General features: G+C 50.1%; 4 protein-coding genes across 4 annotated transcripts; 2 read left to right on the top strand and 2 right to left on the bottom strand.

Annotated features, from left to right (window-relative positions):
- Positions 1 to 1,111: 1,111 nt before the first annotated feature.
- Positions 1,112 to 2,492, bottom strand: UHO2_06736 (putative HEM12 - uroporphyrinogen decarboxylase; the record flags this gene model as incomplete). The annotated part of the gene is made up of 2 exons (XM_041558905.1): positions 1,112 to 2,178; positions 2,315 to 2,492. 2 exons carry the CDS (start codon positions 2,490 to 2,492, stop codon positions 1,112 to 1,114), a joined length of 1,245 nt encoding a protein of 414 aa, XP_041414839.1.
- A 1,075-nt stretch (positions 2,493 to 3,567) lies between these two features.
- On the bottom strand, positions 3,568 to 4,477 carry UHO2_06735 (uncharacterized protein; the record flags this gene model as incomplete). Its single annotated transcript, XM_041558904.1, has 2 exons — positions 3,568 to 4,140; positions 4,289 to 4,477. 2 exons carry the CDS (start codon positions 4,475 to 4,477, stop codon positions 3,568 to 3,570), a joined length of 762 nt encoding a protein of 253 aa, XP_041414838.1.
- Positions 4,478 to 7,216: 2,739 nt separating this feature from the next.
- On the top strand, positions 7,217 to 10,399 carry UHO2_06734 (uncharacterized protein; the record flags this gene model as incomplete). Its single annotated transcript, XM_041558903.1, has 1 exon — positions 7,217 to 10,399. One exon carries the CDS (start codon positions 7,217 to 7,219, stop codon positions 10,397 to 10,399), a length of 3,183 nt encoding a protein of 1,060 aa, XP_041414837.1.
- Positions 10,400 to 11,098: 699 nt separating this feature from the next.
- On the top strand, positions 11,099 to 11,929 carry UHO2_06733 (uncharacterized protein; the record flags this gene model as incomplete). Its single annotated transcript, XM_041558902.1, has 1 exon — positions 11,099 to 11,929. One exon carries the CDS (start codon positions 11,099 to 11,101, stop codon positions 11,927 to 11,929), a length of 831 nt encoding a protein of 276 aa, XP_041414836.1.
- Positions 11,930 to 19,324: the final 7,395 nt, after the last annotated feature.

Genomic DNA, 19,324 nt, shown 5'->3' with positions numbered 1-19,324 from the left:
GGGTACTCGAGAAGACTGTTGGAAGCGTCACTCTTGAGCAGTGCAAGTGCCTAAGGAGGCCCTTTATAGAGATCAGCAGATCGTAACAGCGGCTAACCAAGATGCAAAGTAGTGCTATGGAACAGTCTTCACAATTGCAGCAAAGCTGTATCGATAGTCCGGAAGCGTTTACCGAGAGCTACTGTGGCGGTCCACACAGGCGTGCGACCCCTGAAGTGGCTTGCAAGATTCTTGAATCGGTGCGGTCTAGTGGGGGTGGAAGCGAGCAAGCGAGCGATGGAAAGAGGCGTGGGTCTATGCGAGATGAAGGCGTGGGGGTCCTAGCGAAGGACCGAAAGCTAGAACAGGTCAGCGGCGGCGTTAGCGGCTGCTTCAGGAGGAGGAAAGAAGGATGGTGGTAACAAAGTGCACTGGGACAGGGCTGGAGGAAGGTTACAGTAGAAGTAGAGTGGTCCGAGATACAGTCTAAGTGGGGCTCTGTGCTCGTACATAAGCGTGATTCTTTGTCTTGAGTCGAGGTCCGTGTCCGAAGGAAGGACTAAGCGGGGGATCGAGAAGCTTGAGACAGTCCATTCATTCGCACAGGGTCGGCAATGATCGAGAATGAATGAATGGGAGGATGAAGCAGCTATGGAGCGTAGGCCCGAAAACTGCATTGGAGACACAAGAAGGGCAGAACAAGAGAATGTAGAAGGGGAGGCCACCCACATCGAACGCCACTTCTCTCTCGTGCGTCGTGGGACAAGGATCAAGCGAGTAGAACAGCTACCGTCACAGTACATCACTGCAATAGAACGACAGTTGTTGACGGAAGGAAGAGCGCCGTTTGTATTGCCAGCCAGCCAGCCATACTCTCACAGAGTCGCCGGGAAGGAACAGAGCCAAGAAAGTCCGGGGACTTGAGCGCTTCCGCTCGGTTATATGACTCGCTTTGCGGGGAAGAACATGTGAATCTTTTGGCTTCAAAGATGTCAGATCAGAGCACCATGCACATCTGATATACCGACTCTCTTTGTATCCCCCAGGCAACAATAGCTTTGTGAAAGAAGGTCGACAAGTGTCATTGTATTATCAGTGCATGCATGCTTTCTTGATTGCAAGGCTCGCCTTTTTACTCTTCATCCTGAGCACTGTTGACTTGGCGGCTGATCCTGTGCACTGCCTTGAGGTAGATCTTGACCGCCTCAGGGTCCACACCGGGCGTGATACCGTGTCCCAAGTTGGCAATGTAAGCTCCTCCGCCACCAAATCCACCCTTCTTGGATCGCAGCATCTCCTCCACCTTGGCCTCGATGGCCTCCTTGCCAGCGTACAGGACAGCAGGGTCCATGTTACCCTGCAACGCCAATCGATGTCCGGCCTCGTTCTGTCCACTAGCATTCTTGTAGCTCGACTTGCCTGGCGAAGCAAGCTCTACCACCTTACGCGCCACGCAAGGCTCCACGGTCCAGTCAAGACCAACAACGTCATAGCCAGCCTTGACTACCTCGGGCAATGAGTGGCCAAGCGCACCCTTAGCGAAAACGATCAAAGGTGGGCATGGAATCGACTTGGTCGAAAGAATGTCGCGCACCGAAGCAGCAATCGATCGCAGGTATGGCAGCGAGAACTGACGCAAGTCAGAAGGCGAGAGCTCGCCAGCCCACGAGTCAAACACTTGCAGCAACTGCGCACCTGCCTTGACCTGGCCCACAAGGAAGTCAGTGCAGACATCAGCGATCCTCTGCAAAAGTTGCTTTGACTCCTCCGGGTACTTGAACAACCATGTCTTGGCCTTCTCGAATGTCTTGCTTCCTCCACCTTCCACCATGTATGCCATCAAAGTCCAGGGAGCACCGCAGAATCCGATCAGTGGCACTTCGCCGTCAAGCTTGGTGCGAGTCAATTTGATTGCCTCGTACACGTAGCCAAGCTCCTTTTCGACATCCACCTTCTTTTTAAGCTTGGTGGCAATGTCCTTGGGCGTCACCAGCGGGTCGGGGAAGTGGGGTCCCTTGGCAGGAAGCATCTCCACTTCCATACCCATAGCTTGTGGGATGACGAGGATGTCGGAGAAGATGATGGCAGCATCGAGCAGACCAGAGTATCGACGGATAGGTTGCACTGTGATTTCCGACGCCAGCTCAGGGTCGCGGCAGCACTCGAAAAAGTCGTGGTCTTCACGGATCTTGCGGAACTCTGTCGATGCGGAAAGGGAGTGCAATTTGAGTCAGTGATAAGCTCAAGAGAACAATCCAAGAGAGTCTGCTGGGCGCATCAGCAACAGGCAAGCTGTTGGATAGCGCTGAGAGCAGCTGAGCGAACGAGAACTTACCCGGAAGGTATCGGCCAGCCTGACGCATGATCCAGCATGGAGCACGCTCAGTCTGATGACCGCGGGCAGCACGAATGATCAAGTCATTTTTGAGCCCCTCTTCGGGCTTTCGGCATTCCTTATCCTTTCGCTGAGTGAAGGATTGCAGGTGCTGCATGCCTGGGATCTTGGACGACATCTCGGGTTGCAGTAAAAAGTGATCGAGTATGATCCGTTTCGGCGAGCTCTTTGGGCTAGTTTGGTGAGCAGAGCAACTTCAGGCGAGGTTGAGGAAGGAGGCAAGGTAGATGCGTGGAAGCTTAGAAGCGCATTTGGTGGAGCGTGCAAGTCAGACACAAGTGTTGAAATCGCCCGATTCAGTCAGCCGAGTTGGCGCGAAAAAGTCGATAGCCCGATTTCAGTGAGATCTTCTTACGGAAGCACAGGCTGTTGAAAGTAGACAATCCAACATGGTGATGTAATCAGACATAAGGCAATATGTGAGAGATCGGGTAAAGCAGATCTGATCGGAGATTAGAGAGAGACGATCTCGCCAGGGATCGGATCCAACCTCCGCTCGTTGTCAGGCATCGTCATTAAGTAGATAGCACCCACACTCGGTATCAGCCTCAGAGATGTATATATATTTGCCTGAGAACTCTAGGTTCTCGCCATGTTTCACTTGAGTCAATTGAGTATACATGTTTCTGTCTTTTAGCAGCAGTGACATCGTACTTAGACTCTCCCCGATCGCCAGTATCGGGACCAAAACGTCTTCACTTTTCAACACAGGCTAAGCTGGCTTGCAAATTGACTGTTGGCCTTTGTTCAAGCTCTTCGGGCTGGACCCTCTGTGCTTCTTCACGGCCTCAACATCAAGTCTCGTCGTGATGCTTCGTCTCATCAAAGCTTTCTGTCCTACTAGACGGTGGGAGGCCAGCACAGACAGGAGACACAGACTGGCTGGTGGAATCGAGAAGAATGTACAATCACAACGGTATCAATGAAAGGGTGTATAGTACAGTACAGTACACGGGGAATACAGTTCGAGCTCGCAAGGCATGCTCGACAAAGCCGGTTTGCAACTGAAGCCTTTCACTGATGATGGCATAGCTTCTAGAATCCAGCAAGTATGGGCAAGGTCCGGGTTGAAGACTGTTTCGGTAAGAGTACAAGCTGGCTGTCGTCATCTCGAGTGTGGACGAAGAAGGCGAGCGCGGTCGAGCAGCGCCGGAAGGAAGGACACGGTGACAAAGGTAGGCAGAGTTGCCACCTTACTGTCTCAAGGTGGCATTTTGGTTCATATTGACCTCGTGTTCCTTCTTTTGCTGGTTCCACGTTGCCATGTTCTCGGTCGTCTTGTCTTGGTATACGCGTCTCTGCTCGTCTGTGAGCGCCTTCCATGCTTCCGACACCTTGCCCAACACTTCCGAGTAGGGCATGCCTGGATGCTTCTTGCGGATCTCTTGTCGCACCTCATTCTGGAACAGCAAGTAGGCACTTGGAGGTCGCTTAGGCGCATCTGGGTCACGGAGACGCTTCTCCTTGCGCTTTTGCAACTTGCTCAACTTCTTGACTGCCTTGCCGTCGGCTCCTGCTGTACCTGCTGCTGCAGCTGTGTCGGCACCGGGTGCGGCGACGCTTGGATGCGAGCCATTTGCAATGCTGAGGAAGTCGAAGGATGTTGGCACACCTCCAGCGCTGCCTGCGCTCGAGACATTGCCTTGTTGTGCTAGTACGAGGGCTGCGACATTAGGGTTCTGTCGTGCTACCACCTTGACGAAAGCGTCGCACGAGTCTGCGGCGTGACGAAGTTGAGCTGAGAGGCGGCTTACCGCGTCGAACATCTGTTCCGAAGAAAGTCATGTTGTCAGCTCATCTGATCATATGTGGTGACAATAGCAGCAAGCAGCTCTGTGTGTGTCTGTGTCTGTGTCTGTGTCTGTGTCTGTCTGTCTGTCTGTCTGTCTGTCTCGTGGCCAGTGTCCAACTTACGGTCTGTCTTGCGATGAAAATGTCGTCACCTTGGGCACCCGAGTGACTCATGGCAGGGTTGAAAGCGGCATGTTGGTGATGTGGTGCCTGCTGATGATGGTGCTGATGCGATCCAGCATGGTGCTGGTGTGCGGCGCCTGTCACTCCATGCGACAGGAGACCGTATTGGTCGAAACTGGCGGCATTCATAGCGGAAAAGATGGTGGGCGGCTAGAGGACGTCAAAATCGGACGCTGCGATGATGACCAAAGAGGCAGTTGAGGCAGCGATGATGAGCACTAGGTCTACGTGTTAGGAGTGGCGGGGGGGGGGGGGGGGCGATGTGGAATGCGGAGGTGTGAGAGCGTGCAACGCAACAGGTGGAGGAACAAGGGGCGAGAGCGTCGAGAAGGCGTTGGCGTCGGCGAGAGCGCGTTAGGTAGCACAAGGAAAGTCAAGCGAAAGCAAGACAGGATGTAACATGCCGGATGAACAATCGACAGCGAGAACATGTCGCAGTCGGGTCAACGGCAGAAGGAAGCCGGCGATAGAGTGCAAGAGAAGCAAGCAAGAAAGGATTCCCAACAAGAACGGCAGAGCGCGTAAAGACACGCGTCAAACGCGATTGGATATAGCCAACAGAGAGCGGTTGGGTGGTGGTCAGCAAGCTGTCATCGCTTTCCACATGATAATCATTTTTAGAGACAAGAAGGGCGCAAGAGACTGGAGAACAAGAGACTGGAGAACTGAGGACAGCAAAGGCGCTGCGAACTCAATACAAAGGGAAAAAGCAAAGGAAATCGAATGGGAAAAGGATAGGAAAGTCAAGACTTACCAAGTAAGGAAGCAGCTTTGATTTGCGATGGAAATGGATACGAATGGTTGGGAAGATGGATTTACACGACTTTGAAACAAAGGTGGAAAGAAGGGAAAGTGATGGATTAGAGAGAGTCGAAAGGGTCCATGTATTTCTAGTATTCGAGAGCTCTTCTGAAATCACTCGATTTCAGGTCGGTTTACGATCACTTGGAACCTCCTTGAAAGCAACTTGTAACTCGAGCGAGAAACAGCTTCACCAATCGCTGAAATTCTCTGTAATCACGACTAGCGCTAGGGTTCCAAAGCGTGTCGAAGTCAAGAACCACCTTTTTGATTACGAATTGGCTCAAAGAAAAGCAAGCTCTAACAGCCGAAGGCGCCTTTTCGCGGTGCCTTCCAAAGCTGCCTGGAGCCAGGCGAGAAGTAAAAAAAAAAAATGTTAGATCTTTGTTTCGAATTCTGTCGGCCGGTAGCACTGAAACCTTACACAATGTAAAGGATGAGTCGAGCGTGTGGATCAGCGCTATTTAGGCCAGAATTTCAGGATGAGCCTCTCTTTCATACTTCCATCAACCATCCAGAGCAAGGAGCTTCCCAACTCTTAGCACTTTGCCTTGAGAGCTGAAAGGTCTACCAGACATTGGCTCGCTGAAGGAGGCGGCCGATTACCAGCCAGCTTGTCCTCTGTAGCCAAAAGCTCAGCTGCGAAAAGACCTGAAATCCTGTACTTGCGATAAGAGAGAAGAGACGCACAAGGTTGTTTGGCCTCTGGCTTAACGATTGCTGCTCTGCCAAAGCGTTGACTGTTGCTACTACTGCTGCTACCGCTGTCGTTATCGCTATTGCTGCTGCGGTTGACGTCCTCGTTAGTTAGCGAGGTAGTTGTCCTTGCTCTCCTTGCTGCCTCTTCCTCTCATCGTCTCATGCGGTCCAGTCTCGGTGTCAAACTTCTCGCCGTCTTGCATAGGCTTCTCAAGCACTCGAGATCACGACACTCACCTCTACCTGTAAGTATCAAGCCAACCCCCCTCCATCTTGCTCCCCTCCATGTGCCGGCTCTATTGCTGGTACTCAAGACGTTCCTGAGCAAATTTGGCCAGGTCTAGCGCCTTGAATGTCGCAGACCCTTTGTCAATCAAAACAATCACATACAACCATCATCCGAAGTGAAAGAAATATCCAAGGCGGCAGGGGGCGTTGGGAGACAGTAAGAGAACTCAGTAGCGGGCGAGGCATGCCGTACAGCAAAGGGCAGGCCACATTTTGGCGGTCGAATCGCTGTCGAATCGCTGTCGAATCGCTGTCGAATCGCGGTCGAATCGCGGTCGAATCGCGATCTATTCTGGCTCGGCTGGTCGGCAATGATCTCGTCCTGGTGGGCTCGAATTAACAGTCAAGTTAAAACAAAGAAAGGCAAGGTGAAGCGCGCGACGGATGGAAAATGTGCGCTGTTTGCATAGAGGATGTAACATGCACAGCCTTTTTGTTTTTTCTTTTTTTTTTTTTTTGGTTTTTCTTTTTTTTTGGTTTTTTCTTTTTTTTTGGGTTTTAACTTGCCTCACACGTCTCGCGACTGAGAGGAACGGTCGAGCCAAGAATTGCAAATCAGAAGTCGAACAGTCGCCTGCTCCTGTCCTTCCTTGCTTCCTGTCCTTCCTTGCTTCCTGGCCTTCCTTGCTTCCTGGCCTCCATGCCTGCCTACTCCATCAGCTGTCCTCAGCTGCTCACATCGCCGAAACCATCTCATCGCATCTCTGGCTCGAAGCCCTTGGGGCTCGCCCGAAAACTCGTTCTTCAGCAAGTCTGCGGCACAAGTAGCGGGTCAGAGGGCAGATCGAGCTCCCACGTGCAGCTAGCTGCGCATATAGCCGGCCATCTGTTGACGCCGTCGAGCCACGGACCTGTCCAGATAACCTTCTTGTTGGATCTTGATGGAACTGGAATCGATGGACCAAAGTGAAGCACAATCTGCATCTCTATCCTTGCATACTTGTATGAAAAGAACATGTACTGAAAATCATACTCTCTTGATTGAACGCCATCTAGGCATAGCTTCCATTCCTTCCCATCCCGCATTCCTTCCCATCTCGCATCCTTTCCCGTCTGGAAAAGCGTCCGCATCACGCCGAGATGGATCAACCTCATGGCTACGGCTCGTGGACCATGCAGCCAAACAGCAACCCGGAGCTGCCATGGCATCTCGGGCCAAGCGACCCTTCGCAAAACATCATGCAGACCTCGATGCCCTCGCTTTACGCCTCCTCCGCCTCATCATCTTCTGATCCTGCTGTTTCGTCCATATACCCAGGCTTCGTAGGAAATCACCACCACTTCTTTCAACAGCACCAACAGCAGCAGCACCAGCAGCAGCAGCAGCATCTCCTACAACACTACCAGTCGTCCCAGTATCCGCAACAGCAAGTGCAGCAATACCAAGCAGCAGCCACCTCTCTACCCTCCGCATCGACAACGCATCATGACGATTCGATCTCAGTCGACGCCGCAACCATACGTGGACTACAGGCGCTCTTCCCCGACGCTGCCCCCAACATGCTCAGGGACGCCGCGCTTGACTCTCATCCATCAATGGCGGTGGCACCTTCCTATTCGCAGCAACCCTCTCAGCAGGACGTGTACAGTGCTCAATCGGATCACACGCTTGCCAATGCCTTGGACTTTACGAGACCATCTTCTGCGCCTCAACAAGCAATTCCGAACCCGCTGTATGCTTATCCGCAGTCTGCCTCTCCCTTACCGCCAGCGTCGAACCATGTATCAAACACCCCGCAAACAAACAATGCAACGCCACAAGCACAAGCAAACGCAAGCGCATCGGATCCACAACCGAACAAGAAAGCGACAAGCACCAAGCTGCGTCAATCGGAACTCACTTTCCTTCCAGGCATTGCCTCATCTGTGAGCAAAGAAGCACCTCGGTCGATCCCTGCGCCCATCGCCATCCCTCCGACTCAAGCCGTGTCCGATCTGGCATTCGAACCCACCACACCTCCGATCCCTCCTGCCAAAGCATTGGTGACCAAGCCAACGGCCGGTGGAGCAAGCATCATTAATGACCTCACCAAGGCCAGTGCAGTACCTCCCGCTAGCGTCGACAGTTTATTATGGACCAAAGCAAAGCAGCCCTTGTCTCGCTTGTCGGTCGAGCGTTGGCCCGAAGCATCAGCACGCCAACTTGTGCAAATGCTTTGTGCTGTCGACTCGGATGGCAAGTTCCGAAAACCTATTTCAACGGGCGCCGAAGTGCGCAAGACGATCCTCGAGACCTTGAATGCGATTGCGACTCTCGAGAAAGGTCGAGGTTTCACTGAACACGGTCGCAAAAAGTTCTTTGGGAGCTGGATGTCGATCCCAGGAGGCCGTCATGTCCTCGCGACCTGGTTGAAGCAGACAGTCCCGCCCAAGAAGGTGTCGGAAGGCACTGCAGACATGAGTCGACGATACAAAGAGACGCTGATACTACTGCTCAGCATTCTCGACTTTGTTGACATCAAGAAGGCCTACCTCACCGACGAAGCAGGTCTCGGCAAAGCTATCACCGGCGTCTCGCTCCGTGCAGTGGATCCGACGGCGCGCAAGCTGGCCGAAAAGCTCAAGGCAAAGTGGACGAAAGTCATCGACGAGGAAGAGTCGACCAGACGTCCTGTCTCGACTTCTGCCTCGACTTTTGCCTCGACTTTTGCCTCGACTTCTGCCTCGACTTCTGCCTCTACTGCTGCATCCTCGTCGTCGTCGACGGCGGCCGCCAAGCGAAAGCCCAGGGAGAACTCAGGTACGAGTGAAACGAGCACAAAGCGTTACAAAAGCGCAGCATCGACTCCTTCCACCGCATCAGGCGCTCGAACGACGACAACGGCCAAATCGACGAGGGCTTCTGCCGCAAGCAATGCCAAATCAGGACTACCCTTCTTCGCTTCAGGCACTACGATCAAGAAACCTGCAGGTGCGACCGGCGCATCATCCAGCGCGGGCAGTAGTCGCGCTGGTTCAGACTCGTCTTCAGCTGGAGGTGCTGGCAGGATGAAGGCGCATCAAAGCGTCATGAGCCTGATGGACAAGATAAGCGGTGGAAATGCCAGCGATCGTGCCGCTGCGGGAAGCAAGGAAGGAGAAGGATCGTCTGCTAGTGCTCAGGAGAAGAAGAAAGTCAAGAAACGCGTTAGCTGGAAGGATGACAGCGAGCTCGTCGCAGTCAAATTGATCGAGCCAGCAGACTACGGTCAAGACGAGGAGGAAGACTTTGCCGAGACGGCGGCTCAGACGGCAGCGGTGGATGGGCATGACGAGGGTCTTGCTCTGCGCCAGTCGGTCAGCACGATGGAAGAACAGATGGACTGGTACGAGCCACGAGAGGTGCTCGTCCCCATGATTGTTTACGAACCTGTTGGAAGCGAATCAGTCGAAGGTCCCTTCCAGACACAACGCAATGCACAATTGGAGGAGAAGGTCTACCAAGAAGGGCAAGAGCCTGAAAGTCCGGATGAGAGCCAGCTCAAACAGCCTGGCTCGACGTCTGACACCCCAGCAGAACTCAAAGATGTCGAAACTGTCGAGATTCCAACGCCTTGGATGGACGAGGAGGTGGAGGAGCGCGCAAATGAAGTGGAGCAAACAGGGCATATCGGTAGCGAAGGCGACGTCAAGATCGAATCAGGACCTCTGGCGACTGGGATCGACGTCGGCGCGTTGCTTGCCAACATTAAGCCTGTTCTGAGTGCAGCAAATGGCTTGTCGGCAGGCCCAGGGCGAGCAGCAAGTTGGACATCCACATCTGCTTCGAGCTCAGCGTCCGCAGCTCCACCCAGCTTCGACGCCAATCAGATCCGTTCGCTCTTGGATGCGACCGAGGGAAGCGGGCCCACTTTGAACGCTGTAAATGCGGCAATGGCCTCTCAGAACATGACGAGCGGGAATCTCTCTGCATTGCTCGCAAGTCTGTCCTCTACTGTCAATGGATCGCAGGCAAGCGCACCGTCAGGCGTTCAAGGCGGAAGCAGCGGCGGTGGCTGGGATCAAAGTCAACACGCTTACGGTGCCGGCGCAAACAATCGCGTGCAAGAAAGCTACCCGGGCGAGTACAAGCGCGACTACACGCAGTCATCGTCGCAACACTATGGACAAGCGTCGCGTTTGTACGATTACCACAACGCTCAGTCTGGATGGGAGAGCGAAGGACTGACCAACTATGGCGGCGGCAGTAGCAACTACGCAGGCAGTTCGCACACGAGGCCATGCAAGTTTTTCGCACAGGGCAACTGCTTCCGGGGCGACTCGTGCCGTTTCCGACATGGTTGAGAGCAGCATCTGGTCTTGGTTCTTTTGCCTCTCACTCTTTTTTGTTTGACGTTGTGATCAGTCTTGATGTTCAGTTCGGATCGGTTAGCATTTTGTACTCTATTCCCATTGTCTGAAAGCATTCAAAACTCAACTCTGTTCGCTGCATCGTGCATTGATGAAGAAGGGGTCTGATCAAGACGTTTGGCAAAGGTGGGAAATGCAAAATTCACTGGGCTGTGGGTGATGAAGTGGTGACAATAATTTGCTGCTGTCAGACAACAGTAAATGGGGTTGTGTGTGTGTGTGTGTAACGTTATTACGTGCGCAAGCTATATGCGCTGTGTAATGGTGTAACTAGATGGATTGCCGGAAGGAAGGAGGAGATCTAAGGAGAAGCTAGTTTGAGTACTAGCTTCCGTACAAGCAAAGATTTGCGCCATGATATCAATCGAGCGTTCTCGTGCGGCTAGTATTCGCACGATAGAGTACCCAGGCGTGACTGTGTGTGTGTGTGTGTGTGTGTGGATGTGGGGTCGAGAAAGTGGAGGCGAGAAAGTGGAGGAAAATTTGGACTTTCCTTGGCGGCCCTTCTGCCAGCTCAGCTTTAGTCTCAGCCGAGGATCAGGAAGGGATCAAAGCGTTGAGCATCTCGATTGGTCTTGATCATCGACATCAGCTAGGATGGAAAGGACAACCAGGATAGAAAGGACAACCAGGATGGTCTCGGCAGCATCAACGTGGAAGGAAGCGGAGGAGAGCGTGCTTTCTTGCACAGCTCAGATCATGAACCAAGCAGTCAAAGTGCTTCGGTCGAAAGCCATTACGGACAATTCATACACATTCGAAAGCAAGACGATCGCTGGCTCATCAGCGGGCAAGCACTTTCGACACGTGCTCGATCATCTGCGTATCTTACTGGACGCCATCGAGGAATGGCAATCAAGCACTACTGGTCTCGCTGCTCGATGTAGATCCAATGCATCGGCGACCTTGTCTGAGGCAAGTGGAAGCGAATCGAACAAGATGCTGCGGGTAGACTATGACTCGCGCATCAACTCGAAAGTGGCCCACCTCGAGACTTGCGTTGCAGCGTCGTTAGAAGAGTTTGAGCGCACTGTCGAACGACTCTGTCGCATCTTTGAAGGGTCTAATGGACGACTATACGGACAAGCATTGCGATTGTGTGCGACGACGCCCTTGGTGGTGGAAATGGAGAGCACAGTGGGTCGAGAATTGTGGTTCTGTGGCCTCCATGCGATCCATCACTATGCGCTGGCAAGAGTGATCTTGGTCAAAGAGCTTGGTCTGGAAGGCATTGAGGAGCAATTTGGAGTTGCACCTAGCACATTGGTTCACAGAGAATGGCGCAAGGCCTCGAACCGTACCGATGTCGCACACCATGTCTTGGCGCCAGGGCTGAAGGATGAACTGACAAGAAACAGCAGCAGCAAATCATCTCGATCATCTCGCACAGCATCTTGCTCGAGCAGACACTGGAAAGGACATTCGCAGACATCTCGTCACCGTCAGGTCAGATGCAAGCTTTGACGCTCTTCATCTCCAACACACGCACCATACAAGCATCAGGATCGGCGTTCTACTTGTTACTGTTATGGCATCTAGTTCGGAAAGCAATCCTACCTGGAAAGCAATCCTACCTGGAAAGCAATCCTACCTGGAATGCATTCTTGATCGACGCAAAGACTGCCTTGCCATCTGTCGCTCGCACTTGCATGTGACGTTTAAGCTGGATCGCAATGAACTGTTCAGAGGCTTGCCCAGCATTGTCGAGTTTGCCTGACGGGAGAAAATGGAAGCAGGGGAAAAGAAAAGAAAAATTGGGGACCAGAAATGAAGCCTTAAAAGTCATTGAGTTTGGGCAGAGATCGGGGATGAAAGATCGGGGATGAAAGATCGGGACGATTGCGATTCGACCCTGTCGCAAATAAAGTCAGCGATCAGAGCGGCGGCTGTGTCTTCTGAAAACGTGGATGCAACATCAGCGACGAGTCTGGAAGGAATGGCTCGCACACGAAGCAGGCTCCACATAGCATTGCATAGCATTGCATAGCATTGCGTTGGTTTCGAGAGCAAGGTATTGTTTTTGCTGGCAGGCAACGAATCGCGTTGGAGGCAGAAGAACAAGAGGATGCAAGAGGCTATTTCTTAGCAGCGGAGCTGAGCGTGGATTGTACACTCTAACAACAGTATGGCCGCCTAGAGATAAGCAGAAAGAGAAGCCTAACAGATAGGGCTGAGTTGTCATGTCTTGGGATGAGCGGGGCTTGAAAACACCACGAGCTGGAATTCAAACTGAACATGCTTTGTCAGATTCCATCCGCACACACACACACACCCACAAAATAAATGCAGTGCCTCTCTTGTTGCCTGCGTCGGTGAAGAGAGAGAGAGAGGGGTGTTAAGGGATCAGGCAGTATCTGTTCGAGAGTAACTGAGTCGATAATTTTAGATGAGTAAATACATGAAATATAATGCATATATATAGATGATTGTCTGCCAAGCATGTGTTTGAGAATATGGCTAAGTCAAGTGAATCTATCATGTACAGCTTGAAGGGGATGTCTTTCGAGGACAAGAGAGAACATTGAGTACAAAGGGGATGGGGTTGCATGAGAATGTTGCAACCATGAATGGAGTCCATTGTCAAGTTTTGGTGAAATGGAGGAACAAAGGTATTTGAAAGAAATGAGAATCAAAGGGGACTCATGAGAATGGGAAAGATATGCAGGCCTTTGAAATCAGTTGGCGAAATGAGATGTGCATGTCAAATTTTAACTGTCCCCCTCGCCATCTGAGGAAGTAGGGCTTTCAATGGGTTCAATGGGACTTTGGCAAGTAAAACCTAATCACTGTTGTGCAGTAGTCATTAGATGTTGGCTTACTGGCTTAGTTAAGAAATCTGTGACATTATTGAGGGTTCTGACATATTCAATATCTACTTCCTTTTCTTGGACCGAGAAGTGAAGAAAGTGGTATCTAGTGTCAATATGCTTAAGCTTGGCATGATTTACTGGGTCTTGTCCTACTTGTATACAACCAGTGTTGTCCGTTAGGATCTTGGGTACAAAATCTCCTATATCCAAGCCTTGTAAGAGATATCTATAGAAAAGTGCCTCTCGAGAGGCTTTGGAGGCTGCCACAAATTCGGCTTCGATGGCTGATAGGGATACACATTTTTGAACATGAGACTTCCATCCTACCAAGCTCCCAAATATTAGGGTGATGGATCCAGAAGTGCTGTGTCAGTTGGTATTTGGGTCAGAGGCCCAATTTGCATCTGTATATGTGACGATTGGGGGGGCGTTGGTCTTATCATTTCCTAGAGTGAGTATCTCATCTTTAGTCTGGTTTAGATACTTGACAACTTTGAGAGCTGCTTGCATCACTTTGGGGGAGGGCCTAGATATGTGTTGAGCAAGAGTATTCACTGCAAAGCAAATATCTGGTCTGACAGTGTTCAAAACCCACATTAGTTTGCCAACTAACAATGGGTATTGTTGTTTGACATCTGCTGGGGGGGTGTAGTTGGGTGGTATAATAGGGGGTGATACATCCATTGGACTTCGTGATTTTTCTCCATTTGGTAGCCATTCTTTGATAATTCCTTCAATGTATGCTCACTGATCGAGACTAATTATTTGCAATTGACAGTTGTGAGTAATTTTGATTTTGAGGAATTCCCTGGCTGGTCCATTGTCTGTTATTTTCCATTTGTCAGTAATTGACCTTTTGACAGTGCCAATTAGGCTCCGTTTTGGCCCCATGATGAGCATGTCATCAACATAAACAGTGATGATTACTTTTGTTTCACCAGTCCCCTGTCAGGGGTCTCGCGCCTGAAACCCAGGTCGGTCTGTCGAGATACTCGGTGACTATCAAACTGTGCAACAGCTATTGTCTTGGTATCGGTGACTATCAAGTTGCGCAGTGACAGCAGGTGGCGTTCGTTGTATATACTATCGTAGGTTTCGGCTGACCTCTGTGGACACTCTGTTCAGGGGTAGCTCAGCACAATCAATATCAATGCTTCAGTTATGATGACACCAAGGTCTGGTGTGAGTGTTGATGATGATGAGGTTGATGACATTGGTGATAAGGTTGGTGAGTGTTGATGATAATGAGGTTGATGGTGTTGGTGATAAGGTTGGTGGCATCAACACAAGTGTCCAGTGTGTTGACTTTGATGCTTGAAGTGATCCCTGGACTGCAGTGGACTACTGCCTTCAGTTCTATCTATATCCAGACCGCTAACCTGCTATGGGGCACCTACAGACATCAGGTAGTGGTGATACAACACACACACTATGATGAGGAGCAACCTTGATAGATTGCTGCTATGCTGACTGTAACTAATGAGTACTTGTGTTTCTAAAGTATTGACTAGTTGTATGGTGAGTAGGGTGGATGAGGATCCACTCAACCTATGATGATGAGAAAGCATGGTTATATACCTCTTCACAGCATTGCCAGCGATGCTGCTCCTGCTCTCTCTCCAGAGAGTACCTTCTTCATCGAGTACTGCTCAGGGGCCTCTCCTGCTTGGCACCCCTGTGCCTCTTGAGTGGTGTCGACTCCTTCGACACTGCTCCTCCTCCTCATGACCTGGTGTCGACTCCTTCGACACTGCTCCTCTTCCTCAGGACCCGCCTGCTAGTGTCCTATACACTGCTCCTTCTCCTTTGACCGGTGACAGTTCCTTTGACTCTTGTCTCTCGAGCCCCTGAGTGGTAACCATCTGAGCTTGGTCCTCTTCGTGGCTGTGCCTGGCCCTCCTCGCATGTGGCTCGTGTCCTCCTTTGCATGTGAGTCCATAGGAGTCCATGGTCTCCATGGAGACTGCACTACGACCATGCTCTCTACTGGTATCGACTAGATCTTCGATACCTGTGCTCCTTCCATATGAACCCGTGACCCTCCTGCTTCTTGAGCATCCAGGCCCATGACATCCCCCTGAGATAAATGCATGGTGCGCAAGGGAGGCTGAGGAAACCCATGGATCGGAGGTGGGCATCCAATTCTAAATTCCATTCTCAGCCAGATTGTTTTAATCCATAGAGTCCTTTGATCAGTTTGTAAACTTTGCCTTTTGGGATATCGGCTCCTTCGGGAGGTTTGAGAAAAACTTCGTGATGCAAGTCGGTGTTGAGATATGCTTGGGTGACATTGATGGAATCTAATTCCCAGTCTTTCCAGGCTGCAACAGTGAGGATTGTACAAATGGCATCTTGTGGAACAACTGGGGCAAATATTTTGTCATAGTCTACACCGGGTCTTTGGGAAAATCCCCTGGTGCAGAATCATGCCTTATACTTGATTGGTATCATGTTTGTGTCAGTCTTGATGGTCAAAACTAATTTAGAGTCAACTAGATTTGTGTTTGGAGGTCTGTCCACTATTTTCCAAATGTTCATCCTCTCAAGTCCATCCATTTCTGCTTTGATTGCTTCTTTCCAATGGGCCTGATTTTCACTGCTTAGAGCTTGCTTGACTGTTGGTTGGAGTACTGGTGATAACAGTTGTGCTTTGGCCTGGTATATCGGGTTTGGTAGGTCAACCAATAGGCCATGCTCCCTTAGGCTTTCTTGGAAGTTTTGTACAGTTTCATCATCTGGCCAGTGCCTTGGGCATTTTCAGAGTAGTATTGCAATTGTGGTAGGATGCATCCAGGGTTGCAATTCCCATGTGCTATGGAATTGGTTGAAATAGTTTTGGTATTTCCTTAGTGTTTCACTTGAATCCAAGTATTGCTTGCTGACTTGTCTGGAGAGAGTCTTTGGGTCCAGCATGGGTGAAACTTCATGAGAGGGTCAGTGCTCGAAATTTGTAATTCTGTCTGAGGCTTGTCCTGTTGGTGTTGTCGATATTTCAGAGGGCTCTGAGCCCTCTGGTGATGGGTTGGGTGAAAAAGGGTCCCCCTCGAGCATCAGATCCTCTTCTGAAGGGGGGTGGTAAATGTTGTCCAGGGGTTGGGAGAGTTCTTCATCAAATTCATCCTCTTCTGAGTATGAGAGATCTTCAATGTTGGCAGTGTTGTCATAGAAAATGGCATCCGTTTCTTTAATTGGCTTTGCATCAGTCCTGTCTTCCCAGCATTGATCCTCCAGGAATCTTACTGAGTTGCTCCAGAATACGCTGGGATTGTGCTTGGGAGATAAAAGTTTCCAACCTTTATGCTCCTCATCATATCCTACAAAGATAGCTGGGATTGCTGAGTCCTTGAGTTTCTTCCTTTTCACCTTGGGTATATTTACCCATGCTAGGCAGCCAAAAGTCCTAAGTAATTTGAATGGTTTCCTGGGATCTTTATTGTAGAAAACCTGATATGGGATTTGATTCTTGACATTTGGCAGCAAGTTTTTCATGTAAGCTGCAGCTTCAAATGCATATGGCCAGAATGTTTGGGGAAGTTGGTGAGTGTGTAGCATTGAGCTCATGATGTTTCAGATCATGCATATGGTTCTCTTGGCCTTGCCATTTTGTTTGCTGGTATAGACTGAAGATTTTTGCCATCTGAACCCAGTTTCATTTTGCCAATGCATGGTGACATTTGAGCACCATTCTCCTCCATTATCAGAGTGTATGGTTTTCAATTGATGTCCAGTTTGAATCTCAGCATATTTGATCCATTCTTGAAGGACATAGAGTGTGTTGGCCTTCTTGCATAGGGGTTTCACATAAGTGAAACTGGAGGCATCATCGATTGCTACCAGCACACAGGTGAATTCAGTTTGTTCTGAGAAATGGGTCAAGAGGTCAACATGGACTAGTTCTAGTGGGTAACTAGCAATAGTTCTGTCGCCTTTGCCCATTCTCGCCTTGGTAGATTTGGTAGCTAGGCAGTCGTGGCATGTAAGGGAGTGGTTGGGTTCGGCATTTAGGTAGGTATGGGGTCGGCGAGGCTTAGGGCATTTCTTAGCAATGTTTCCAGTGTCGAAACAGTTGTAGCACTTGGGGGCCTCTCTGTTGGGTCCTGCCTTGCCATTCCAGTAGCTGTCAGGGTAATCTTCAGTCTGCAAACTTTTGACTACCCTGATGCTGCTGGATGCTGTTCCGGGGGCAGCAACTCGATGGATTGGCTTCAATTGCATCTGCTCCTGACATTTGAGCAGTGCAGCAGCAACTTGATCAAAGTCATGGGTGTTGCCCATGCATTCAAGAGTGTTGATATACATTGCATAAGATGCATTGTATCTGGCTGAGTTGATTAATGTTTGTATTTTCATCAACTGGGGCAAGGGATGTCCCATTGTGTCAGCTTTGGCCCAGTGATTTCGAATGTCTTCAATGAGTTTTCAAACATCATTGTTGTACATTTGAAGATGGCCAGCATCTTGAAGTATAGTGGCTTGGTCTAGATTGTTGTTCTTGAGGAGGTTAGTTTTGATTTGCTCATAGAGCTCGTGGAAGGTCCATGGCATAGAGTCTTTGGGTCTAGCCAGGATGTAGTTCAGGTTATTTGGTCCTTCGATTTCGCAGACCCCAATCAGGATCATCTTGAGTTGCCCATCGAGGATTCTGTCGAATTTCTTGTTGCCAGGCTTAACTTTTCCTTGGAGGTGTCAGAGAGCATCACTCCAGGTGTCAATAGCATCTAAAAATAAGGGGTTCCAAACATGCCAGTTCTTGATGTTGAGCTTTGGGGCTACTCTGATGGTAGTTGAGAACCACCTGAGTAGTCCCAAGAAGTCATTGCACTTTGAGGGTCTTTTGTATTTGTTGGGTTTGTGGACTTGGTGGCTCATAGCCATGAGCATACCTCACATAGTCCTTTGGTCCATGTTTTCAATTTCTTCTTCAGTGATTTGGTTGAATTGGACAGGACTAGTAACATCTTCGGGATTCCAGAGAGATGGGGTCTCTGGTCCAATAATCATCTGGGGGGGCAGGTTGGTGTCAATGGTGGGTGGTAGGTTTGGTTCATTTTCGTTGTCTTCTTCACCTCTGGAGGGCAGTCTTGAATTGGTTGGATTCATCTTTCGTTTTGCTTGAGGGAGTAGTTTGATTTGGTCTTGTCTGGTTATTGTTTGTCAAGGTCAGGGTGTCTTTGTTGGTTTTGGTATTCTTGAGGTATCAAGTTGCTGTTGTTTAGTTGGGAGTGGCATGGTTGCAGTCAGCTTTGCCTTTGTCGATTTAGAGCACTCAGACTCTTAATCTGTTAAGGGATCAGGCAGTATCTGTTTGAGAGTAACTGAGTCGATAATTTTAGATGAGTAAATACATGAAATATAATGCATATATATAGATGATTGTCTGCCAAGCATGTGTTTGAGAATATGGCTAAGTCAAGTGAATCTATTGTGTATGGCTTGAAGGGGATGTCTTTTGGGGACAAGAGAGAACATTGAGTACAAAGGGGATGGGGTTGCATGAGAATGTTGCAACCATGAATGGAGTCTGTTGTCGAGTTTTGGTGAAATGGAGGAACAAAGGTATTTGAAAGAAATGAGAATCAAAGGGGACTCATGAGAATGGGAAAGATATGCAGGCCTTTGAAATCAGTTGGCGAAATGAGACGTGCGCGTCGAATTTTAACTAGGGGAGAGAGAAAAAGCTAAGTCCGAAGCGAACAATGCGTAAGGGCTGATTGCGTCGACGCAACTTACAGCACTGATCCTCCACTCTTCTCATTTCAACTGCCTGCGTCATGATAAAAGGGTCAAAGATCTGATCACCAACTCAACTCAACTGAAATGTGAACGGACAGCAGCCTGTTTTCTAGGCGAGATCGAAAAGGACGCAAAACAGGGCAAATGCCGAGAACAACCTCCGGTGCGGTTCACTGGCCGCCCGCCAGAACAATTTCCTACACTGGGCAACTGCCTCATTGGGGGGGGGGGGGGTACTCTCTACCGCAGGCTTGACTTAGGATTTGTTATTCAACCAACGAGGACCGCTGAATTCCGAGGTTTTCTATTTGAAGCT

The sequence above is a fragment of the Ustilago hordei genome, assembly GCF_900519145.1.
Source record: "Ustilago hordei strain Uho2 genome assembly, contig: UHO2_contig_20, whole genome shotgun sequence".
Taxonomy (NCBI): Eukaryota; Fungi; Basidiomycota; class Ustilaginomycetes; order Ustilaginales; family Ustilaginaceae; genus Ustilago; species Ustilago hordei.
This window is presented reverse-complemented; position numbering and strand designations above follow the sequence as displayed.